The 27,572-nt window shown below is 29.8% G+C and overlaps 2 protein-coding genes across 2 annotated transcripts; one reads left to right on the top strand and one right to left on the bottom strand.

Annotated features, from left to right (window-relative positions):
- Positions 1-128: 128 nt before the first annotated feature.
- On the top strand, positions 129-14,538 carry LOC132917614 (ATP-binding cassette sub-family G member 5). The gene is given in 10 exon segments (XM_060978439.1): positions 129-196; positions 198-406; positions 861-1,211; positions 1,287-1,559; positions 5,234-5,462; positions 7,964-8,081; positions 8,162-8,255; positions 10,704-10,842; positions 12,558-12,740; positions 13,673-14,538. Coding segments are annotated over 10 exon segments (1,992 nt in total). The 5' UTR covers positions 129-143; the 3' UTR covers positions 14,016-14,538.
- Positions 14,539-25,787, bottom strand: LOC132917612 (rapamycin-insensitive companion of mTOR). The gene is made up of 27 exons (XM_060978436.1): positions 25,043-25,787; positions 24,924-24,971; positions 24,686-24,857; positions 24,418-24,549; positions 24,146-24,339; positions 23,871-24,078; positions 23,643-23,808; positions 23,390-23,568; positions 22,192-22,322; positions 21,615-22,126; positions 21,361-21,549; positions 21,071-21,279; positions 20,821-20,910; positions 20,437-20,656; positions 20,205-20,374; positions 19,566-20,130; positions 19,310-19,509; positions 19,128-19,244; positions 18,955-19,049; positions 18,676-18,889; positions 17,696-17,760; positions 17,474-17,614; positions 16,684-16,869; positions 16,477-16,620; positions 15,202-15,334; positions 14,966-15,104; positions 14,539-14,887 (listed from the first exon to the last, which is right to left on the bottom strand). Exons 1-27 carry the CDS (start codon positions 25,092-25,094, stop codon positions 14,639-14,641), a joined length of 4,920 nt encoding a protein of 1,639 aa, XP_060834419.1. The 5' UTR covers positions 25,095-25,787; the 3' UTR covers positions 14,539-14,638.
- Positions 25,788-27,572: the final 1,785 nt, after the last annotated feature.

Raw genomic sequence — 27,572 nt, 5'->3', positions numbered from 1 at the left:
GGTATCCGAGAGGGCGGTGAGCAGGTACGATCCAAGGCAGCCAACTAAACCGGTCTTTAACCTCTAGCGTTACTCTACTATAGAGCGTATAGGAAAACAACAGGACGTGGTTGGCTACAGTGGCAACGACCTTCTGCCAACAAATGGCTAGAGGTTTCGGTCCAGCAGTTCTTGTGCTGCACACGCAACATAACTGTGCTGATCCTCTGTTCAGTTACGATGAAACCATCCAAAATGATCGGCGGCGATTATTCTCTAGAGCTGAACAACATTTTTCATACGGGCCAGGTGGAGCCCGCCTCATGTTTCCAAAGGTTGTTCGGGTCCGTGCAGACCGGGCTCATACTCAAAGATATCACGTTGGAAGTTCGGGCTGGCGAAGTGATGGCCATACTTGGATCAAAAGGTAACACATAATATTTCGGCGATCATCGCCAGATACTGCCTACTTTTATTAAAAAAAAAACATAGGCGTGAGGGATGTTATTAAATAATTTTCAACGCCTACAGTACTGAAATTATAGTGCATGCTACGTTTTACGCCTTCTAAATTAATGTCATTACTCATACTTTATATTAGCTAAAATATACTATATAATTATAACTTTCATGAGCAATGACAAATGTATTTATCAGATTATAATTAAATATAAAATATTGTTGTAATAATAGTAAATAATTCATTTTAATTATTTAAGACGATTTTAAGACTGTTATGGAATAAAGCTCCAAAGCTCTGACCCTTTTAGACTTCATCTATTTTTACGTAAACAACAGGTCATTAGGTTTTATGTATATATAACCGTTTCGAATATAGTATAATTGAAATTAATATTAAATTGTTATTTACTTTTATAAAGGTAGTGGTAAACGAGCACTTTTAGAAGTCATTGCCAGACGAAGTAAAGGACTGTCTCGCGGTCAAATCCTCTTGGACGGGAGGCCTCTTACACAAGCTATGTTTAACCAGTGTTGTGCGTATGTTGGCCACCGAGCTGATCTTGTCCCATCGTTATCTGTACAACAAACGCTACACTATGCAGCAAATTTATCTATTGGCTCACAGGTCAGTGGTTACGTTAAAGACTCTAGGGTCAGACAGGTGTTAGCAGACTTGGCGCTAAGTCAAGTAGCCAGACACAGTGTAGAGGCGTTGACCGAAGGCGAGTACAGACGACTAGTGATCGGGACGCAATTAGTCAAAGATCCAGGTAAAAACAGCTCTATAAAGTCCTTTAACAAATAACATAAAATAGATAATAATTTAGAATATTTTTGCACAACAGTGTTATTGTTATTGGACGAACCAACCGCTGGATTAGACCCGCTGACTACGTACTTAGTCGTGTCTATGGTCAGTAGCCACGCTAAGCGCAGAGGGAGGGCTGTAATACTCACTATGGAAAAACCAAGATCAGATGTTTTTCCATTTCTCGAACGCGTTGCTTACTTGTGTTTGGGTGACTTAGTTTACGCGGGACCAACTAGAATGATGTTGGACTATTTTCGAGCGGTTGGATTTCCGTGTCCAGAAATGGAAAATCCACTCATGTACTATCGTGAGTAAAATATATTTTTAAACTATATAACTCTTATATTATTATGTATAGATTTAATACCATGGCTGATAATTGATCGGACCACTGCAATTTAATTTTTGCATAAATACAAATTTTATATGATAATTTCATAAATATTAAATATTAATTATGATTATGCGTCGATGTTTGTTCCCGTTGCCCAAAAAATTATCCCCAAAAAAGCTGTTGATAAAATAATATTACTTAATAAACACAGCCGTCTCTAATAACTAATATCACGTTGTACTCAATTGTAACAATAAATAAAGTTACACTATATAGCCGGTATAATATACGGAGCTTTCTAAAATTATTTTTTTTAATTTTTTTAATAATTATGGGGAATATTTGATTTTAATATCTATATTACTATATTAAATTTTACTATACTAAGTATGAGACATATTATACGTACAAACGAGTACACGACAAATTAATTAGTACTTTACTTATAAAAACTTAAGTTTAAACTAATAAATTATTCGGCACGTTGAAAACATGTATTTTTAAATGTAAATTATATTTATTCTGTGAATGACATACATCGTAAAAATAAACTGCATAACAACAAAGTTATATATGCAAAAACTATGGTATAAAATAATACAGCAAAATAAATGATTTTTGAAATTCTGTAGAAATTTGGAAGGGTTTAAAAAAGATTAGTAAGTATGTTTCTATCAAACTATAATACATATTATATAGAAGGCGTATTTCCATATTATTATAAAATATTTATTAAATTTTTTAAGCATTTCAAAAAATTCAATGTTATTGAAATAATCACGTGGATTTGTTGTATTACGGATAATTTTGTTATTGATAAACAATGTTTTATATGCAATAATCGTAAGGATATTTAGAATATTTAGATATTATAAAATAGTTGGTTATATTCATCAGGGGCGAATTTAAGGGAGGAGCCCATGGGGCCCGTGCCCCCCCCCCATTCACGGTATTTTATACTTATTTTTAATATATGAGATATTTTACAACACTACATGAGCCCCATGTACGCAAATTTGAACTTTTTGTTTGTGCCCCCTCTCCTTTAGACATTTCTAAATACGCCCCTGATATTCATAAATCATAATAGTTTACCTAAATGCATAAATGTATCAGTACATATTTATAATTATTATCAGTTATCACAAATAAAATAATAATAATAATAATAATAATACTCGTAGGTAGATAATACTGTAGGACTGTCCTACATTACCTAACTCATGTACGTATTAGTATTATATGCGTAGGTATATAATATTAAAAATGCATACCGCATGTTTGCGTTGTTCTTGATCAAGGACACTGGAGACCGTAAATTGACCATTATCATTTAAATTGCTGGAATTATTTAATAAAATAACATTATTTTTTCATTTTTATATCACTATATCATATATGAATACAATTTATAAATGTATATCGTATATACTATATACATATATACATGTTTACAGTTAAACACAAACCATAATAAGTTACTTTTATACGTTTAATATCCCTAAATTGATAAAAGCTTTACTGTTTGAACACACCACTGAATATATTATACATAGTGCCTGTCATTAATTATTGTAATATCTAACAAACACAATGTTAAACAGTGGGAAATAGTAAGGTTTTAAAAATGTATACAGTATACATTAAAAGTGACTCAAGAAAATTTAATCTTAAAACTTATCGTAACATCCTTGTGGCCTGATTAATAAATTTAAATTAGTATTTTAAAACAATTATTGTTACTTTATAATCACTAACATACATTAGATGACGGAAATAAAAATGAAAATCTATATATAGCCCCTCCCCCCCCCAAAAAAAAATATAATTTTTTATTATTTGATCCCCATAAGAAACATTGTGGTAGATCTATTACAATTACATACGAAATATATTTTGTCAAACTTTGAAATATTATTTTAACTTGAATAAACTTTCAAAATACTTTTAAAAACATTTAAAATCGAAGTATTATAAATACTCTTCTAGCTGAAGATCAGTGTGCAAGTGTGCATGTGTTGTCTCTGTCTTACAAGTACGTAATATAGCAAATTTACGCTCAGCAGATTACGTATAGCTCCGTCAGTTTAAAAATTAGAATTAATCGACCTATTATAAAACTTGATGGTAAGAAAATTATCTGTGTTTGTATGTTGGTTTTTTACGATAGTTCAATTTTTTAGCAAGTTATGCGTATATAACAGCGTAAATTAAAAATGTTCATAACTCACTTAAAAACTTAATAATCGTAAAATACCAACTTACAAACATAGATAATATTCTTACCATCAAGTTTCATAATAGATCAATTCACTCTAATTTTTAAACTAATGGAGCTAAACGTGATCTGCTGAGCATAAATTTGCTATGTTACGTACTTGTAAGATGCAGACAACACATGCGGGTGTTGCGGCCTCTGATATATTACCTATAATTTATATTAGATTTGCTAAGATAGCCAGATAGGTACTTGTAACTTATAATTTGTAACCCATATATTATTATGTACTGTCCTTGTGTCAAGGTTTAGTCAAAACAAATTACTAAAACATCTAATACATTTACTTATAACTTATAAGCTATTGTATAACCTCTATGACTTATACCTACCGATTTTTATTGTAAACTCTCCAAACTCTTAAAATGTCTCTAAACTTTTCTCCATATTTCCAATCGTTGATATGATCCTATAAGTCAAAGATAAAAAATAAGGTTGTTTACACGATGTATTTAATAATAGTATCTACTTAAAGAGCGGTAGCCTAATAGTTATAAAGTTAGTAGTTACATAATATGAAATAACGAAATGCGGCTTCATTCTGTTGCTATTGTGCTGATTCTATCGTTGTATTTGAGTTAATAATTTTAGTCATTATTTATTGGGTATTTACTATTTAGTCATGGTTAATGTAAACATCTGCAACATTGAGTACATATTATTATAATAAAATGCATATGCTATAATATGTGTATTATAAATAATTTTACTATTATAATATTATAAATTATAGTTTGATAATATTCTTGAAACGATCTCAAAGAATGAGTTGGTAGTCAAATTTTGATCATACGTTAATAATATGACAACAAATTAGATCCATGCAAAAACATCTGTGACTAATCGCCCATGTATAAGTCGTGCTTGCATAATTCCAAACAAAACCATAGATAATACGCAGACAAATCTATACATAAATAAGATAATCTTAGAATAAATCGCTATTAATGTCGCATGTTTTGACGTAAATAGGTAAAAATATTTACTATAATAATATGGTAAGTCGGTTACCTATTATTTATAGACATTTTCAAATCTTATGTATACTATTCGGTTAATCGTTGTAATTATAATAGGGGTCAGCGATGCAGAAAAAAATATCGTTGATCATGTCAAACATCCATACATAATAATATAATTATATATTTTTTTTTTAACAAATAATATACAACAATAATATTGAACAACCACGCGTGTGCCTGCATCGGATAATATATTTTTAGATTTTCGATATGACATATGACATATTGACATGTCGTAGGATATAATACGATAATATGTGTATAATGTACATACTATATACCTCTATTATACGATATTTACTATCTATACTAACGATCGATCATCTATTAATTATAATCTGTTATAGTGTGTTTGTCAACGGTGGATCGACGATCTCGCGAGAGGTTTGTCGAGTCAAATGCACAAATCGTGGCACTGGTGGAGAAGTTTAAAATGGAAGGGGCGCCCTACAGGAAATCGTCTGCAATGTCTGTGCTCCTCGGGTCACCGCCCAGTGACCACCAACCCAACTCACATCCGTATCCATATTCGGCACAGGGGTCTTCGACCACACAAATCGGAATGACGTTGTATCAGTAAGTCGCAGCATAAATAATATGTATTATAATATAAAACACGTGACGCGTTTTTCGATTCGGCGGACGTAAGACGATTTATAATTGTTTTTTTTTTTTATCGTACACCGGGGGAAAAAACGATTACACACCAAGAGTCATAACCGATAGGTTTTTCTTTACATTTATGACACGACTCGTTCAATTTCACAACAATGACCCATTATTGGCATCGAACAACAAACGTCAAATTTGCAATACCGTCATACCTACTCATTTTACGTTTTTTACGTACACCGAAACGAAAAAAAACCTTATTATACCTACACTCTGCAGCAGAGCTGTAAACTTACCTCAAAATAATAATACATTTGTATTCAATAACAAAAGTATTTATAAAGAAAAACATTACGATTGCAGTTATTTCATATAATATAGAGCAGTAAAATGTAATTTTTTCGAATTACAAACATTATTATTATTATTGAACTCGTGCCGCATTATACCCATATATACATACCTATATTTACAATTTTCTAACGAATCCAGCAACAAAAAAAAACAATAGGTACGTTTTCGTTTATACAGATAGCACATTTAATTTATTTACCGTTAGTTTTTCAACTCGAATAAAAGAGAAAAATGTATTCTTTAGTATCCACTCATTTAATAACAGTATATAGTACTGTTTAATAGTTATTGTGTTATAACTTATAAGTTATAACATACACGGTAAATTATATTAGGAAGGAAAATTGTATTTGAAAATTGGAATATTTTAAAGTGATTAACTTTTATAAAACGTTGTTAAATCGTAATTAACATATTGAATATTCTGTTCGGACCATCATATGGCAAATGTATTTTAATCAAATTCAAACGTACCTACGTCATTTTGAATATAGCACAATTATTTTTTTTATTTAAAAACTCTATTTTAACTCTTGATTTTTTGATTATTTATTTTTTAATTAATTGCATATTATTTATTTTGAATTTATCGCACTTGGGTGGTCTTGGCAATTGATAATACATCCGTTGAAGTTTAGGCGAATTATCATTTTAGACAGTCAGTTGAAAAGGCCTGTCCGTAATTTTATTGGCAGACCGTTATCGATCGCTACAACCGAATATATTCCAAAATTCTTTTCAAAATTAATAATATCAACTCTTCAATTGTATAATGTTCTACTGCTGATTATTACTACATAATAACAAAATAATAATACAATTAGCAACGTGTATTTAACTACTCGTATACGTAGTTAGTTTATTACAAATTGATGTATTTTGAAGTACAATTATAATACCTATCTATTTAAACACCAACAACTAACCTACATTAACTTTTATAGTTTAACAGTTATATTTAGAGTTTAAAACAAAATTCTAATTTTCCATAAATATCATCGCAATATCATAAATCATAATCTAAATCGATCTTAGCAACATTATAATATTATATAGGTATGTAGTCATTATACATGATTTACTACTGACCCCATCACACTGCAATCATGTCGTAAATGTTTTCCCATGACTATATTTTTAGGTATGCTATAATATGTATATTATTATATACTGCCATAAATGTAATATTTCACCTCGTGATAGTAAAATAGTATATTGTTGTATATCGCGACCACCATTCTCTTTAGAAAAAAAAATATATGTTGTGTCGACAGAATTGTTCCAATTTTAACCGCTGAAATGTAGGCGATGCTAACACGATTGTCTAAAAAAAAAAATGTTTCCGCAGGATATTCTTACACGACTATACACGACTTAGTACAAACTTAAACCCTAAGTATCTAATTATCAATTAGATAATTGACCTAACATAAACATAAACTGTATGTGTATACTACATTCAATAACATACCATAGTAAATAATAACAATTAACCGGTGTAAATTTGACGAGTACCTATTAACTTTAATAATTTACTTTTCAATAGGTAAGTTTACTACCTACTACCTTTCATAAGGTAGTTAACTGTATAACACTACACATATATTATGCACTTGTGGCAAGTAGCTACGACAGTTTATCGTATATTTAGTATTCTAAGGTGCATGCATAGAATGAGGCCATTGGCCACGAGAGCACAGAATTTATAAGAATATAAGATTCATTACCTCTATGATTTTGAGGGATGAAAAGTTTTATAAATAATTTAGATTTTAGTGAATGGTTGTTAGCTTATAATAAATAAAAATAATTATTGTACAAAAACGCATGTTATGGTTTTTACTTTTTTATTAAAAATTTAAATTAGTTAACCAAAAATTTGACTCAGATATATTTTATTAACATCATTTTATATAAAAGTAGTAGATAGTCATAATTACGATAGTCTTCTTTTGTAACGAAGGGGGGAGATAAAAACTTCTGTGATTCTTAAACCTTAAATACTTAAGCTGAACCAGTATAACATATCTATTATTTACCCATAAAATATTGTCGAATTTGCTTCAATACTAGTAGTGTGGTGTTAAAAAACTACCTACATACTTTTATAGACGCCAGTTCGCTTCCACATTCGGATGTTCCTGGCAAGCTCTGTTCTACTTGTCAGCACGACTCATCGCCATGCCAATCGCATTCCTGTTGATTTGGATGTTTTATCGCGATATAAAGGTAAGTAGCCTATATTTTTGCATTATCCCATTCCCTTGGATGCTTAAGTCGATTCAAATGTTCATGTTTGTACTATGTAGGACTACCAGACAACGTTTATGTCCCGCAGTGGTCTGCTGTTGACGTGCATAACTACGACGTATTTGACTTCTATATTTACTACAGCGTACACATGTAAGTATATATACCTACAATAACGAGTAACGACATAACGTAGGTACCAAGTACAATGATATAAAGAAAATCATGAAGACAAAATGATTTAAAGACTAAATAGTAAATATATATGTGGATAAAAAAAATAAAATATCACAACACTGCAACAATCTCGAAAATAGATCGTGTATTATTTCTGTATAATATACAGTATACAATATACATATCTATTATCTATGTATAGAAACATAACTTATATTTTTTTACTTTTTTAGTAATTTGGTCATTGGCTCATTGTTTTTGTAATTTTATTTCGTAACTAGGTTATTGTAGACATAGAACCGGGTATGTTACTATCTTATAATTAAGTGATGAAATTACATTTCTTATTGCCTATTGGAATACTTATTGGATACTGGCAATTAGATATTAAATAATTTAAATTTCTGGGTTCAGGATTCGGGTTGTACCGTACACACTTTGAATATAATCTAATGTTATTGTTAGTGACTAGTGAGCGATAATGCGTTTTGACAATGCTGGATTTTCAAAAGTATTAACTGTATCCTTCTTATTCAATTTTAGTATTATTGTAACAATAAATATGCTACGACAATCATCATCCCTGAAACCTCAGTTAACTATGTTTATACAACATACAATTCACGCGATTTTTAATCAAAAGATGTAGACATTTTACTTGATGCTCCAATATTGTATAAAAAATATATAATGTATATGTTGGTTAGTTGCGAAATTATGTTTTTTTTTAATTCACTTTTTTGGTCGAAAAATTTGTCATACAACTGCAATCGACTGCTCATCGAGATTTTTTGAGATTACATCAATATAATAACATACTTACCTTTTTAATATGCATCTACTTATTTTTAAATAAAATGCATTGATTAATGTTTATTTTTTTTCTTAACTCAAATTAACCGAATTTTTTATTTAAAATAGATTTTAAATTACAATACTGCTTATCAAATCAATTATAAAATATTGTAGAAATGTAAAATAAAAATAACTTTATGAATAAGAATGTTATGTTCAGTACAAAATATTTTAATCCAATCTAAATGAAAACATAAAACTATAGATAAGAACTATATAAAAAATTAGAATATAAACACAAAAATGTATACTTATTGTCAAACGGTAATAATATAATATGAATGAAAAATGCTATAAAAAAAAAAAAATTTAAAAATAATTATTAAAAAAATTCATAAGACTCGATTTGTAGTACCTATACCTATATACGATAATAATAGTATAACCTAACCTGTATACACATTTTTTAAAATGTATATAGTGTGTTTCTAATCTATATCCTATGATGATGATTAAATAAAGATTTAAGATAGCTATTTTTTCGAATAATTTTAAGAAAAACAAATATACCTACCCATAACTATTACATTGATTAACCACAGTACTTTTAAAAATTGTCGTTAGTACACATCCATAAGACTTTAATAAGAGAAAGTTTTGATAATTAAATTTATAAAAAAAAAATTGTCCCTATCCAATTAAAAACATTAAACAATATAGGATTTCCAATCAATATAAAATCACTTCTGCTTCTTGGTATGTTTCTAAATTTCCAATTATTCATAACTTATAAGTCATAAGTTATGACTCATAACCTAAATATTGAAACTATTAACCATTTAGCAAAAAGTCCACTTCGACAAACTCTATTCTACCCCTTAACATCAATAATGTCATATAAATCATAAACGTATATGTAAACTATATTTATGTATTACAATTTCCAAAAGCCACCTCGCCGTCTTAAAATACATTGGTGCATGAATCGTTTTATTCTTAAACCTGTGATTTTCGCCATGAAGAAGTAAATATTTATATTTAGGTACCGCTGTTTCGTATGTAGGTCAATTTGCTCATTTGATGACTATGTAAAGAATGTAAGTCTTATAATATATTTTTAATAAAAAAAGAAGAAAATCATTACTGGTTTGACAATTATGTATATTTAACATTTACACGACACCACAGACGAGGAATCTCATGAAACTTTCTACAAACGAGCCGTGGCTAACTGACTAACTATCTAACTAATAACTAACTATACTAAGCATCTATTATAAGTACCGCGAGTCAGTGTATGTATAACCTAATACCATTTATACACTATTATATCCGTTTATGAAGAGCGTTGATGTCGTCTATTTGATGATAGAAAATAAATAATAATAATTAAAATATTAAACACGTGTGCCCGTGTGCGCGAAGTGTAACGGTCTTGGACCGCGGCAAATCCAATTATAAAAAGATAGTATCAGATAAATTCTTAATATAAATATCTTAAACCACGGTAAAAATTAAACATAATATTAATATAAATATATTATATATTATACAATCAAGTCCTGTATACATAACATTATGTTTAGTGTTTATGTACTGATGATAAAGTGTACGTTTTAATGGTTCCAGACGCTCCTCACAGGACACGATACTATCAGGAAAATCAAGACGGCACGTACAACGGACCACTTTTCCTCGTCAGTTATTTCACTTTCTCGTTGCCGCTCGCTTTTCTCACCGTGTTCGGATCGTCGGCCATACTGCACCAGTGAGTACCGGATATTACATATGTAATGAGTAATGACTATAATACGTATTGTTCGTTATAGCTTATAGGCTGGGCACTTATTTAATAAAATAATAAGAAATAAGTAGTTATGTATAGCCTACAGGCTACAAGAACGTTATTATTATGATTTATGAGTTAGTTTTTTTTTACATCAACTCAGCTGATTATCGTACGTAATGAGGGTAGTGCGTAATATCAGCTAACGCGTGTAGAATAATATTTGAATGGTTGAGCGATAAATTCCATTATTTTACTCCAATTGAATCACATTGTAGGCCACTACGGTCTACGGCATACATGATACATACCTACTATATTATTATAGCATAATTGGTATAATTATAGTCTTTTAGATTTAGACTTTAGTAATAAGTACTAAGTAGGTATATCGGTTCGGTATATTATAATTTTTAATACAATTAATCAGTTTTTAATTTATTATCCTTATCGAACTAATCGTTATTTGTAATAGGTAGGTAGATACTAGATTAGATACGAATGCGAATGATACGATATATTATATAATAAATATATAATAAGAAGAGATATGAAAAAGAAGGTAAATAAGGACGATCTTACTAAGTGAATTGCATAGATTTTCTGCGATTATCCCTCGATCCTATATTCGAATTTTTAAATATATGGGTTTGAAATTAGCAATTTACAATTATTAGATAATACAATAATTTTAAAAAACTATTGGAAAAAATTATCGAGAGCATAAGTATATTTTTGTCACATGGTATGTATCGTGAACTGGGGGAAGGGGAACTGCGTTACACTATTATTTTTCTACAAAAGTAAAATACCTGACAATCCAAAAATATATAGGAATTGGATTTTTTATGTTTACTATAAGATTATACCAATACGTTTTAACTCCACAATTAATTAATTTGGTATTTTAAGAGCTTACTATATTTTTGACTAAATGGCAATTAGTTTGTACAATGTTATATCTGTAAGCAAGGCCGTACTTAGGGAGGTTAACCACCTCCCCCTATTTTTTTTTTAGTACAGCCGACTGTGAGGTATATACTATATAGTATATATACCATAGAGTAATAAAAATAACTTCATTCAAAAAAGTGATTTGTTAATTTTATCAAGTAGAAACTAAAACCTAAAATTTATAACTAATGAGAAAATTGACATGTACCGTTTTATATCTATGCAGAACAGGTTTTGTCCAAACTAAATATACCACACGTATTTTACACACAATATTGTAAAATATCATGGTCATGATGTCGTTTAGAAAAAAAATAGCATGCTACAAACTACACTCGCATCGAAGTATCGAACACTAGTAGTGTTACAATACTATTTATTAGTCCAAATTAAAGTGCGGTACGAAAATACACATATTGTGTAGCACAATTTTAAAAATGGGCAGTTTATATAAATGTATATACAATATATATTTTCCAGTGTTTATACATTTACCTCTCATTTTCATCTACACCTACACCCGCCAACTTTCAATATTCTCAGAAAAAGTGTACTCTTCGGACTGCAGAGTGCAGGTTATTTTTGTAGAAAAAAAATAGGTATATAAGTAGGTAATACCTATTATATATATAGTATATTAGTATATACATAAAAACAAATATTGAATTATACACTAAAAAATAAATATATAATAATATACAACGACGAGATTATTAAAATAATTGATTATTGTTTTTGTCAAGCCTGATGAAGTTCGACGACTGGACAGAATTGAGTCTGTTTGCGGCCGTGCTGTTGAGCTGCTACTTGTTCGCTGAACAGCTAGTCGTTGCTGTGATGGCCGTATCCAGGAACCCTTACAACACCAGCGTGTTTTGTATATACATCATCAGCGTCATGATCGTGCTGGGCAGCGGAATGCTAAGGTATGCCGTAAAATAAATAGCTGCATGACGAATGACTACCGGTGATAGAATTAATCTACCTCGTTTATGAAACTATATGGGCATAAGATGATCAAATATATTGAGATGGGGGTTAAGAGAAATGGCTTGGTAATTTTTGTACTGCCAATACAATCATTCTCAATCAATAACAATAATTAAAATTAGTAAATTGTAATTAGTACCTAGTTATAAATGTATGATACAAGAATAGGCGGTTCACCGGCCAAATCCAGCCCGTGGAGGCGAATTAACTGATCCCCGAAAATATTTTTTTAATGCTAGTTTTTTGCACATATAATAGATATTTAATCTATTTTTATGATGTATTTGGAGTTTACGATGTTCACCGTTTATCGCTATTTACAATAATAGTCATGATAACTCAACAATTCTTAACTAATATTTTAGTATTTACTATTTTCTGACCCTTGAAATTTTTTTTTTAATTATCTGGACTGCCGATCTTTGGTTTTGGTTTAAAAGGTAATGAGTAGCCTAGTAGAGCATGGACTTATTGGAGTTGTATGTGCTAAAAAATCATCAAATATGCATTTGTTCATCGAACAATTAAAAATGTAATAACGTATAAATTAGTGACTAGGAAATATAAAATTAAAAATATTCAAAGGTAACTAAGACTAGAATACTAGGATCAAGAAGTCTGGGGGATTCTTCCCTGCACTTATCTATTAGTGCTGGAGAATATATAATTACTTACCAGATATAATAAATGTTAAATTCATGTTATTATACCTACTTTCCTCCTGATCTTTGGAGGGCTCTCGAAGTCGTTTATTTGAGAATTTTATCAATACCCGCGCGGTGCTCGCTGCCCGTTGCGAATTGTTTAACCGTCGTATTATGTCATGTCGACCATTATATTTTATTTACGTCATTGTTTCCGTATACAGATCTTACCGTGGCATGTCGGAGTGGCTGTCGTGGGTGACATACGCCACGCAGACCAGGTACGTCGGCGCCTATCTGACGGCCCAGGCTTTCGACGGCCGCCAACAGTACACCGGGTTACCGCAGAGCGCGGCGCAGAACTGTTCTATACTAGCGGCCGAGCCGTTCGCGTGTCGGTACCCGGACGGGGCTTCCTACGTCAACGAGCGGTATCCGGCCACAGTGGCCGACCCGCAGATCAATTTGGTCGCAAGCTTCGTGTTCCCGGTAGCCGCCGCAGTGTTCAACGTCCTGCTGTACGTGGCCCCGTTGCCGTCCTACGTCAAGGCCAAGTTCAGAGAATGAATAATCGAGGCTTACACCACTATACCCTCCCACAACACCGTCCCTACCCCGTGGTCCGGTTAGCGTCCGAAGCGGCAGAGTAACGCGACAGAGGGGTCGACGTTAGGTACCAAAAGGCCGGAGGGCCGGCTCCCTGTCAAAGCATTTCAAATACCGTTCTCTATACCATCATATTCTAATATATTATACTCATACCTACCCACGAAACCAAACAGAATTGATTTTGAATTAATGTGGCATCTAAAATATATTGTAATATGTAGGTACTGCCGGTACAGGGTACTATTTACTAATGTCAACTCGGCACACACTAAGAGTAATTACGCAAACAAGATTATTCTTAGTGTAGTGGACGATATAGTTATTCGCAGTATGATATTAAAGAATAATACAATCTTCTGTTTGAATGTTCCTTCAATTTTTGTACTCGTTGTATCATTTGTGACTAATGCACTTGCATCACATACTTTATCATTGTTAAATGAATACAATTTTTTTTAAATATATATTTTTATAATACATATACTTGTAAATATATATATTATATTTTTAATGAAACAAAACAATATAAATTAAAACAAAACAAATTATTTTTAATACCTCCTTACTCATTTTTCTACCAATTATTCTTGTGATCGTTGACTAGAAGAATCATACACTGTTTGTTTACGTTGTCTACTTATAGTCATAGTTGGTTTCCATTCTGCTGTGACTTCGGAAGACTGCCTTTTATGTTCCATCTCAGCTTCCATGATTACTTCAAGTTCACTCTCCCCGTGTCCTTTTTCTACCTCATCATTACTTATACAATTTGTACTCAATGTTTCAAGTGGACTCTGACGACCAAGTATCATGGCTGGTTCTTCATATAGCTATTAGAATAAAACAATTAATGCAATGACGATAATAACTATCATAAACTAATCAGTTTAATATATTATGACATTTACTTCTTTGAATGGTGCATCTAAAAACAGTTCATGCATATAACGTCTAGCTTGAATGTGATAATGGTGGTCAGCTAATAAATTACATACATCTGAGTAAATACATATATCATGAAACAAGTCACCATACATTTGTTTCATTCTGTTTAAAACATTAACAAAATGTACATATTATTAAATAAAAGTGAATATGTAAAAAAGTAAAATATATTTAAAGAGAAATTTAAAAACAAACATACTGTAAAAGACTCTGAGTAGACATTTTGTACAAAACAGGGTTTGGTAATTGTTCGACAAGTTTTAAAATATCTCGTCGTAATGCTGAACGGCTTTTGGTTATTCGATCAGCTAAAGTTGACCTTTGCGCTAAGCCTAAACATAATGTAATAATGTAATAATTTTCAATATTCCATAATGCACATAGTATATAGTATATAGTATATACATTATACAAAAAAAAAATAAAAACATTTTTTACAAGTGATATTACTTTAATTATTTTTAATTGATTTTTACATTATTGTTACCAATTATTCTTATAATAAAAGTTTTCTCTAGTTCATAAGAGAACGCATTCATTTTACACATATAGACTGATGGCAATGGTCGATATTGATCAATGCCAATATTATAGATATGTAAAATTGATAGAGGATGTATGAGTTTAGACGCATTTTGGTCGTCACCCAGGTGCATTCTCTCGTGGGACAGAATATTTATTTCTTATACTTAAACAAATTTACAATGCACCTAACAAAGCCAAATGAAAATTTAATTTGATATAGAATAGTTAATAATTTGTCTATTACTTTTAAACTTTCAATACACAAAAACAATCTTATTTGTCAAATAAAAAATTACACATTTCTACTACAAAAAAGTAAAAATGTGTATTCTTTCATTGACTTCTGATCCTAACAAGAGGACGTTATACCTGCATGTGTTGTCTCTGTCTTACTAACGTAAATCATAGCAAATTTACATTCAGCAGAACACATTTTATGTTGTTAGCTTTAGTATTAGAGTCAATTTACCTATTATCAAACTTAAAGATAAGAATATTATCTAAGACACATCATATGCTTTTATTAATATTATAATTTCAAAGTAATAAGTTATGAACATTGTAAAGCTGTAATATTTTATATACCTATAATTCACTTAAAAATGATAATCTCAATAAAAGCATATGATGTGTCTTAGATAATATTCTTACCTTTAAGTTTGATAATAAATAAAGTGACTTCAATATTAAATCTAACAACATAAAATGTGTTCTGCTGAACGCACATTTACTATAGTCTATAATGTATGTTAGTAAGACAGAGACTACACATGCGGGTATAACATCCTGTTCAAACAAATAATTTATTTTATTTTTTTAAACATATTTTATTCAACAAAATAATGGATTTATTTTCTTATTATAGATTCAAACTTGTTAACATTTGTAAAATAATAGAAAATTATTTGTCAAAATTGAAATATAATCTATTTTAAGTTAAAATACTTACTACTAATATCAGAACTGGCACCACTTTCATTGCTTCCAGTACCAAAACCTGAAGCTTCGTGGAGGCAAGAAGATTTATTGTGTTGCCATGGTAATAGTATTGGACTTTCTCCTTCAACTCCCATACCATAACTACTTTCAGTCTCTAAAAAAGTAATGTTGGGTTCATATTATGCTAATTAAAATTGAAAAATTATTTTAAAATTACCAGTTCGACATCGTCTAAGGGAACTAGACGATACTTTACGATTACGTGTTCCAGATCGATTAACATGTTCATTAACTGAACATAACATACACATAGATCGATTATGACTTCGTTGTCGTCTAATAGGTAATGGATCTGCTATAACTTCTTCAGTATCTGAATCATCAGTACTGAGAACTTCAGAACCTATTGAAAATAATATAAAATTAATATTTTATTTAAATATTAGAACATTAACTATACATATTGATATATTGTATACATTGTAGTTTTTTAAAATATCTAAATAAATAAAATATTTGAGTAGATGCCTGTTGTATGTTCTAGGCCACTCATCAATTCTAATCATATTCATTAACTTTTTATTGCTTTTAAAAATTCTAAAAATCCTCAGTTTTCACAATGAATAATGTTACCTATTTTTAAACCAAAAGTAGACAGTTCTTACTCAATTTTTCATTACTGTAAGTTCTAAAATTTTTTTATCTAAATATTTATAAATTTCTAATTTTTGAACCTTCTATACAAATTATTCAAATTTTTTTAATATCAAATGTTTTGGGCTTGGGCCACCAATTTTTTTTTTCATACATTATGTAGCTCGTCTACCCCCTTTCCCTTCAACAAAAATAAAAATCATAAAATTCAATATTTTCATAATAAAAATGTTGTTGATTTTAAAGCGATAAAAAGTTCATGAAAATAATTAGAAATGACTAATGAGTGGCCCAGAACAAACAAAAGTATTTAATTATTCAATATCAACATAACAAATAAAATGTTTACTTACCAGTTGATAAATATTTAAAACAAGATGAATCTTCACAGTCAGGAGTAGGAACAGATTCTGATTCTTTTTCTATATTGGAAAAAATCAAACCAAGATCAAACGGTAAAGTGATTCCACCATAACATAGCTCATTATACTGATCTACAAAAAGTAATTACCATTATAATATGTTCAATGTAAAACAAAAAAAAAAAAAATTTCTATATCTAATCCAAACAATACCTTTTATAATATAATGGCAACCTTTGTTTGAAGTAAGAGAAGACTTTTCTGATTCTGGGTCAAATCTAAGATTCAAACATACAAGTATAACATATAATAACATAGTTATTCAAATTGCGTGTTACATAATTAATAGAGATAACAGTAAGTTCCTTGCTTTAAATTTTACATTAAATCATCAATTGTTACTCAGTATTTATCTAAATTATAAAAAGAGTGGCAAGGGAGTTGAAATAGACTAATAAAAACAATGGATAACACTAGATGCAATGTTATATAACTAAACATATTTTGCGTATTTAAGCATTGATTATAAATACTATTTATAATCAATAGTATTAGTAAGTAATTTAATGTTACTAAAGGCAAATTAAATTATCCCTTTATCAAGTAATTTAAATTAAACATAACTCTGAAGTATCACTGTATAAGAAAAAGCTTATTTTAAAATATTTACTAAGTCTGTAAGATATATTTGATAATAGGAATATTTGATTAAATGTGGTCTAAAATATTTACATGTCCTGGGCAAATTATATCTTTATAAATGTGCTTCTTCAGAAAATATTTATTAATTTAATTCAATCCAATTTAAAATTATTTTTTCTAGTTTTTATTTCTTAATTTCTAAATAAATAAATTACCTAAAAAGGTTACTATTAAAGTCAATTACCATACATTTTATAATTAATTTAACATGTTACCTTTAATTTTTTGATGCAATGAATATATAAAAGTGTGCATTCTTTTGGTTTTATGCAAGTAACATTCACTAGCCTACCTACCATAAAAAATGTGTGATTAAACACTCAGTGTATTTTCACTTAGACCTAAGCAAAATATGTTCAAACAAACATTAAGATAAGCATTGATTTAAGATACTATAAATATGTTAATATATTTTAGAGAGAAGATTACTGTTTTGCGCTAATCCCCATTTCCACCAAACATAATATCATCAGTTATTCATATTTACTTACTGTGAATAATTTGTATTTAATGATTGTCTAAATTCTCTAGGTCGGATTAATGGAGACATCTTGTCCATTTCTTGGTCAGCCAACATATCAAACATATCTGCTGCAGTTGATTGATGCTGTATAGTCATACTCCTTGAATTTTTCCGACTCATACCTTTCTGTATCATTTTTAATGTTCTATAACCAAAAGAATTTCTTCTTGGCAACTTAGAACCTTAAACATATAAAATAAATATTTATTTATTTGTATTCAAAATTGTATTGACCCATTGAAATTACCTTCTGGTACTGTGGACATTTTCGAAAATGTTTGAATAGGAATAGTAGACAAGGAACTAGAACTAGGTATTGGACTTAATGTCTGATATCTGTCGCTAAATAGATTAAAAAATATATTTTAATATTTTGAATATATATTATTTAATAATAAGTGCAATGGAATAAAAACTTACTGGTAAAAACTGTAATCTGCATGACGTGTATAAAGTCCAGATTCGCCAGAACTAACTCCACTAGTACTACTATCTACAGTACAACTACTATCAGACCTTAACCGATAACTTGCACATCTATAATATACACATTTTTCATAATTAATTGCAAAAAAATTGTTAAAAAACAATAAAGTACTAACAGATTTTCAGGCGGTGAGTTGGCTTGCTCTACTAGCTGTTGACTGTCATCAGTTGTTTTACTTTCGCTCAAACTTCTTATATGAGATTGATGACGAGACCATGATGCACAGTTTGCAGGCAAAGTGGACCATTTTTTTTTTCCAGAACCCTGAGCACTTGGATCCCAAGCAGTATCATCTACCCAATCACTAACAAGGCCCTATAAAACAAGTATTTTTATATTTTATTTATAAAAAATATTTAATTAATACTTACTTGAGAACTATCAGATGGAGTGGATGTTAAATTAGGATCTGCTCGTTTATCTTTGATTTTATAAAACTCATCTTCTAAGTATACCCTATACAAAACATTCCAACCTGCATTTCTAAGGTGAGCTGCTCCAGCTCGATTAGAACTAATTAAAGCCAATGCATATAATGCTGTTGCTCGTACCGAGTATACTGGATAAGAGATTGCAGTCTTACATAAAGCTTGTAGAACACCATTATTGGCCAAATAGCAAGCACCTTGAGGTACACTACCGAAATGACCAACAGCCCACAATGCAGCTTTTAAATGTAATTGGTCTTTATCAGGAGATTCTTGAACAAGGTTAAGTATTAATTGAATTATATTTCGAAAATAAATATCTTTGACAACTGCTTGAAATCCATTTTCATGTACAGCTATTTGAGAATAAAGGTGAGCTGGTAAACAAATACTAGGAATTCGGTTTCTTGACATATCACTAGTAAGTCTAGTTTTATAGTGACCATCTTCATGACGTTGATGAAGAGTTAATTGATCATGTAATTCTCCTTCAACTATTAATACATACCTAGGAAAAAGAACAATTTAATCATTGATAAAAAAAATTACTTTTAAAGTAGTTATAATTAAATTAAATATTACCTAAAATTAAAATGTGTTCCCCAATTATGTAATTGATTTGTAACAAAACTAGATTCTGACAAGTATTTGTATCCAGCAGTATCTGATAAAAATCGAACAAGTAAAAGCAATCCTCGATCTCCTAACTGAAGAATGTTGGGTCTTAATCCAATTAACATTTTTAAATATTCCTAAAAAATACAATAAACAACATTTATTAACCATTCATAAACTATTATATTTTCAATTATACATTATAATCACAAGCTTCATCGAGAGCATCCAGAGCAGCCATAGATACTATAGGGTTATCATCAGCAGTTTGTGAAATGAGCAATTCGAGTATCCAAAAACCAGTTACAACTACATCTTCTGCGCGATGAGCGTTAAATCTTAGAAGTATACGTAAAAAACGAGTTGCATACAACCGAGATTTTTGTTGAGAACAGGAAAGAACACGGCCTAATAATACTCTAAATAAAATACATTTATTGTTATTAATTTTAGTAAGTATTAAAAATGGTTTATACACAATTATTTAAGTATGAACATAATATAGCAATAGCTCATAAAATGTTTAATATATATAACATATGGGTAACTTTTTTAAATAGAAACATACAACATATGCCATTACCTTGGAAATGAATCAGTCGTATAATCTAAGCAGGAAACAATAAGCTTGACATAACAACATAAATGAGTATTCACAGCAATATTCAACAGTCTAAAAAATCAAAAAATATTTAACTATTACACTAACAATCTACATAGGCAGAACTCATTTTCCTAAAGTTATATTTTGTTTTAAACTAGCTTTGAGTAAATTTAACTCAGTGCTGAATATTTAATACTAACTTATTATAAATGTATAAATATTTACTTACAAAGGAAAGATTTTAGTTTTATCTAAACAATAGCGTCCTCTTTCAGTAGAACTAACTCTACCAAGCATTAAAAAATAATGTTGACTTAGTGTTACAGCTAAACGTTGAGGATTTAAATAACAACTATAAGAATAATTGGAAGACGTTAATGCTTCTAATTGTAAATGAATGTCAGTCAAAAGAATATTTAAAAAAGATTCTCCACTTTCCTGCAACAATAAAAATAATATTAGTCAAATTAATTATATATCAACATAAAATGTATGAAACTTTAAAATTAAATATCTTACATTTGGAGCATCCATTAAATCATCAACTAAATCAAATAATGCTAATGTAAATAAATTCAATGGAAGAACTTCTGGTCTAAGTTCAACATCCCCATACATTTTTGAAGATGGTTGAAAATACTCAATTAATCTTTGCACAAATAAATTGTAACAAATATCATCTAATTTGTTTACATCTTTTATTCTTGTCTAAAGTAAATAACATAGTAATAAATAATAACATTAAATAATTAAAAGCTTTTTATGATGTTTACCTTGAGTGCAGAACGTATTGGATCCCATTTCCAAGCTACTGCTTCTTTAACAATCAAAACCCCTGATTCTTTGACAAAGTCTTCACATTCTTTAGTCATAACAGTTTGGGCTCCCTTGTGTTTCAATTGTTTTTTATGAGTGACATACCTTAGCATACTAACTTTTGGACCAAATAAATTCATTGCGTGGTACAAACCAATAGTAGCTGGCATAGGTTCATGATTTAATATTTTGTACAATTTAGCTAAAGCAGAAATAGCTGCCATGGCATTGCTTTTTTTTACATCATCTCCTATAAATATTTCAGACTTTTCAGGATGAACCGTGTTGACTGGATAAAATATTAAGCGATCTTCAGATGAACATAATACTTGGTCATATTCTTCAATTGAAGTGCTGCAGTTAATACATTTAGATGACGGTCGACCTTCTAAAGCATATGCTACAAGATCAGATAGGGCTGGCTTAATATTTGTAGGGACTATGCTATCAGCTAAATGAAGGAATTCTCCTAAAATATAAATAAAAATATATTTTTTTTTTGATTTCATATTAGTAAATACTGATTGAACTTACCAAGAAGAATAGTAGACTGAACAGATAAAACATTGTCAGATGTAAGTATAACTTGAACAAGAGCTTCATCAAGTTTAAGTTCTAACAAACAACTTACTAGAATAGACTGAGGCAAATTAACTAAATTAACCCTAGAATAATATATTTAAAATAATTATTCAAAAATACTTGACAATATTAAAATTTAATTTCATAAAACAAATAAAAGACGAGTCCTTAATATTATAAATTTAGGACCCGGAAGTTCACTAAAAACTATCAAAATATGCATGCAAATATGTGTTTAAAATCATTAAAATATACGCTAAATATACATTTAACTTTTTTTTACGATCAGTTGTTTTGTTTTTAGTAAAAATAATATTTAAAAGATCAGGGAAAATATGCAAAATTTATAGGGATTTTTACAGGTTTTCAAATTTTCAAATACAAACAAATGGTAACTAACAACTTGACCAAGCAATGACCTTTAATTTTAATCAAGTTTTTATTTTATATTAGCAACATTTTAAAAAGACATATTTTTCAACAAATAATTTTTGAAATATATTCAAAGTTTGATATTTTCATGAAATATTAATAAAAAAAAAATAACATATGATGCAATTTTATTTTAAAATGCACACAGTTTTTTTAAAAAATATGCGAAAATATGCACACTAAAATTTCAATTTTTAACTTATTAGATTGTGATTCAAATCACAATTATTAGCACATCCTGCTACTTTTTGATGCACTTAGTAAAAACATGTAAATGAATGAACTTCCGGACCCTAATTATTATTAATACAGACAATTGTACAAGTATACAATATATATATATACAGAAAAACCTTGATTATCTGTCACTCTCTCATCCATTAAGTTCTATTACACACTGCCCACTTTCATAATGCTATGCTATTGTAATTATAAATAGAATATTGCATACCCATCTTACAGGTATACTCATATTTGTAAGAAAATAAAAAACTTATCACACTAATTTTTCAAATTATTTTAATTTATTATCATATTATACACTAATATAATAATATTAAAATTAACAAAAGTATAATAATTATAAATATAAAAATTAATATTTCCTTTTATACTTTACTCTCTTGATCTCATTCATCGAGATTTTACTGTATATGTATAATGTATGTATATTGTATTAAACCATTTTTCTAAATCATAATGAAATAACTCTAATCACCTTTTACTACTCAAACTTGGAATAAGATCCATAGCTTCTGTATATATATATCCACTATTCAAACCAAATTTTTCTCGATACTTGTAAGGATTGACAGATTCAATAGCAGTGTCCACATCATCTACCCATTCAGCAGGGCAGAATCCAAGAATTTCTCGTAACAAATTAATAATTGCAATCTTAAAAATTTACATTTATTATAGCACACACGTTCAATCGTTTTATAATATAAACAGATATAACCATGACTCACCCTAGTAGTAGAATTTTGTACATGTAATGCACGTACAATGGATGATAAACCACTTTTTGAATTCTCTCCCGATGGATCACAAAAATATAATACTCCAATCCAAGAACGTAACAAGGACACTAAAGTCCCATGAGCTGTTTCACCATATGAATTTTTATCATTTGACCTAAATATGAATAATTATAATATTGAAAATAATTAAATTATGATGGTTAAAAAATAACTTACTTTGAAATTGGATTAAAATCAGTGAAATGTGAAGCAAGTTGACCAAAATCAAATGACACTAATTTTCTTGTATCTGGATTATTTAACATCCAAAGTAATGTACCCAAGACGCATTCTGCCATTCTTAAAGGTAGTTCAGATGTAATCAGAACATGGCGTAAAGCTTTTAATCCACAACCAACCACAAATGCTTGAGGATTCAACAAACCTAATAAAATTACAAAACATGTTTTAAATGTAAATATAACTACCAAGTATTGAATTAAAAAACGAACATAGTTCACATAGAGTGGCAACACAAGCTCTGTGTAGTTGATCTTTGGACGGTCCATGTGCACACATTGCAATAGCTGACAAAGAATGAGTGAATGCATTTGGAAATTGTTGAGGACAGACAGTGCATGATTTACGAATGATCCTTAATGCTTGTAGACGTTCACTCTCGTTATCAAGTAATAGTTCCAAACTCCTTAATTATATTACAAAACATGGTACAATATCTTATAACCCATATAATTAAGTATAATTAATACAATTGAATGTTTACCTGCATATAAGTATTGTTAAACGTAAACGTACAAGAGAAGTTATATCTTCAGGTTTTTTGATACAATGACGTATAGCTCTTAATCCAGCTGCTCGAACATCAGAACTATCACTTAACAAACTCGGCGTAAGGCTGCAACCGGAATGATAACATAAATAAATAATAATCAAATAAAAAACTTTAATTGATTTAAGGTGTTTTACACATGAAATTGCTCTATTAAAAAAATGGACTACACTAAACAAAAAACTTTATTTGTATTACTCACCAACACATTATTTCAAATGTAGAGAAACCAAATACTTCACTTCTGTTTTCACTTGCATCTGTAGATGATAAAATTTTGACAAGTGCATTTAACAGACACAATTTTTTATTGTCACTAAATCCTTGTGTTTGGATTAAATTAGAAAATATCTTTTTAAGAGATTCTCTAGGTTCTGAAACATATAAACCTTACTAAGACGATTGCTTACATAACATAACTAATTTGAATTGTAACTTACTAGACACCAGATCCAATTGAACAGCTTCTTCTTCAAAATCGTTTCGTCCTAGAAAACACTGCTATTAGTTTGTTAAACGATTGAGCAAGCATCGCAGTGCTGTCGACAATCAGACTCACCTCTAGATTTATTCGAGTGCATTTTACGATTCCAATGCTTCCAAACTGACATGTCAGTGGCACAGAATCCGGTGGAGTTAGCATGTCATCTTTGGTGGACCGGTAAAGCGACACCGACAGACCATTCCGGTGAAGCGAGCCGCACAACGGTTGTCATCGACGAACTACCAAACGGTTCGTTAACTAAATCCGATCGTGTGCATGCGTGTACGTGTGGGTGTGGGTATATATATAATATATTGTATACAAATATCTTGTGTGTGTATATATTAATGTCTAATAATTATTGTCGTTTTATTTAAACGACGACCGGCGAGTGTGTGAGACACACATAATAATACTAATAACAATATCGATGTTGTTATAAAAATTAAACTGCGGCAATCACATCGTATCGTTATATTATTATATTACGGCATTACAGTCGTCTCGTCTCGCACATACGACACCTATAAATCAGTAAATCACCTATGCGTATTTAAACACGGGAGGTGTATACATACTAACGTGCCAGTGTGTGTGCGTACGTATAATAAATTAAATGTGATATAATATTATAATTTGTGTAATGCAATGTGTTTACTGTGCGTGCGCGCGTGTCGAATCACTCGTGTGTGTGTGTGTGTGTGTGTGTGTGAGTACGCGTACGTATCAATCTCTGGAGTCTAGACACAAGAGCGCCGTTAGCGCGACAGGCTGGAGAGAACGTCTGGGCCGCCGTTGCCGTTCGGAGCCACTGATAACTGATAAGGACAGACTGGCCGTGTATCGTTCGACGATGATTATTTCGCGAGTTCCTATTGGCCGCCGCCCGCCCGTCGGAGAATATCGCCGCGTCCGTCTATCAGCCGTGTCTCCGTGAGCCATCACTATGCGTCTATGCAGTATGCACTAAGCGCGCGCGGCACGCCATAAGCTCACAACACTGACTAGTGACTAATCGCTATCTTTTTAGAAAAAAATTAGATAGATTAATAGATTGTATAGATTAGAATGATCACTGCTTCCTAATTAGTAATTACTAATTACTATAATATTATAAGCCATAGGTTCGGGTTTATACCTAATTTATATTATTATATATCCTATGATATGAAGACGTATATTTTAATATTCTGTAAAAATTTTGTCCATAATTATGCATGACTATCGATAGACCATGGTGATAAATAAAAAAAACATACGCAAACCTAACCAAAGTGGATTCATCCAAAAAGCTGTACCAATCACATTTAAAAGTTAAAAGTTAAAACATTATATACAATATACTTATTACCTACAAATTGAATCCCACGCCCAAAAGGTACTCGTAAGTACATATGACATATTACAAAACAAAATTGTTCAATTCGAGTCAATAGAATTTCCTCTTTGCTTTTAAAGAGATTTTAAGAAAAACCGAGATGAAGATTTATTTATATTCATTCAATGATTTAATGTTCAAGGAGTTTTTAATTTACGTAAGTGCAACCTTTTGTGAATATAATATTAATATAATTGAGTTTAATATTTTTTTTTATAACAACATTTTTATAAATACTTTATGAAACATTTTTTTTCATAAATTAATAATTAATAAAATTTACTTTAATTATTTGAATAAGCTATATCAGTATATCACGTATTTGTGTTTAATTTTTAGTAGATCGCGTAGATTTTGATTGCGTCTGTAGGCCTGTAGTACAATACCTAATATTACACGAAAACTGAATTGTATTTTAGTGGAGACTACACAAAATAAGCCAATTATTATCATTATATTAATTTTGGGAGGAGATTTACTTCCTACCCAGCACCACCTGACACATTACTATAATTTTATTATTATTTTTTATAATAAAAATATAATCGTTATTTTAGTATCCAGCTAATATACTAATATGACGTAATATACCGCGGTATTCGGTAATATAGGTGTCCGGATGTCCGGTCTCCGTGGTCGATTTAGTAGCGTTTTTAGTAATCGGTTTCACAGTTTCACACTTACATAAAATAAATCGACCGGATTTCCGTACTTTATTAAAATATCATTAAACTATCATTCTATAGTAAATCGACGTTCGGTAATTCCGTGTGAAACAGGTACATAATATATTCATTATGTAGACAGGCAAATAATTATTACGGCGGTCAACGATACTGCCTAAACGACGTTACTGACATACTTATCAGTTATCATAAACCTTATTTTGAATTTTCAATTCTTAGCTATAAAAATTAAACATTTAATAAACTATGTTAGTTAAATTATAAATTATTCCCTTATATTTAAATATAAATATTATAGTTATTGTATTATATAAAGATTAAAGTTTAATATAACATAAAATCAAGGCTTTTCTGTAGGTTTTGAGGCCTCGTCCACTTTATAATTCGGAGTCTTGAGCTTTTAGGTTACGAGAATGGTTCAATCCAAGCTCATAAAATATATTGTTATATAGATTATATATATATTTACCTAGCAATGGTTTTTTTAATCAATAATAATTAAATATAGAAACGAAATGAATGTTTATTAACCGATTTATTA

Source organism: Rhopalosiphum padi, chromosome 1 (genome assembly GCF_020882245.1).
Source record: "Rhopalosiphum padi isolate XX-2018 chromosome 1, ASM2088224v1, whole genome shotgun sequence".
In the NCBI taxonomy this organism is placed as follows: domain Eukaryota; kingdom Metazoa; phylum Arthropoda; class Insecta; order Hemiptera; family Aphididae; genus Rhopalosiphum; species Rhopalosiphum padi.
Note: the sequence above shows the minus strand (reverse complement) of the source record. Positions and strands in the feature narration are given on the sequence as shown.

Bases quoted from the DNA above. Each gene is read 5' to 3' on its own strand.
- LOC132917612 (XM_060978436.1), bottom strand. From the start codon at position 25,094: ATGTCAGTTTGGAAGCATTGGAATCGTAAAATGCACTCGAATAAATCT. The intron at 22,323-23,389 runs GTGATTAGAGTT...ATATTATTCTAG, and splicing joins CCAAGTTTGAGTAGTAAAAG to GGTTAATTTAGTTAATTTGC. The intron at 17,615-17,695 runs GTATTGTTTGGA...TACTTTTTGTAG, and splicing joins TTGCCATTATATTATAAAAG to ATCAGTATAATGAGCTATGT.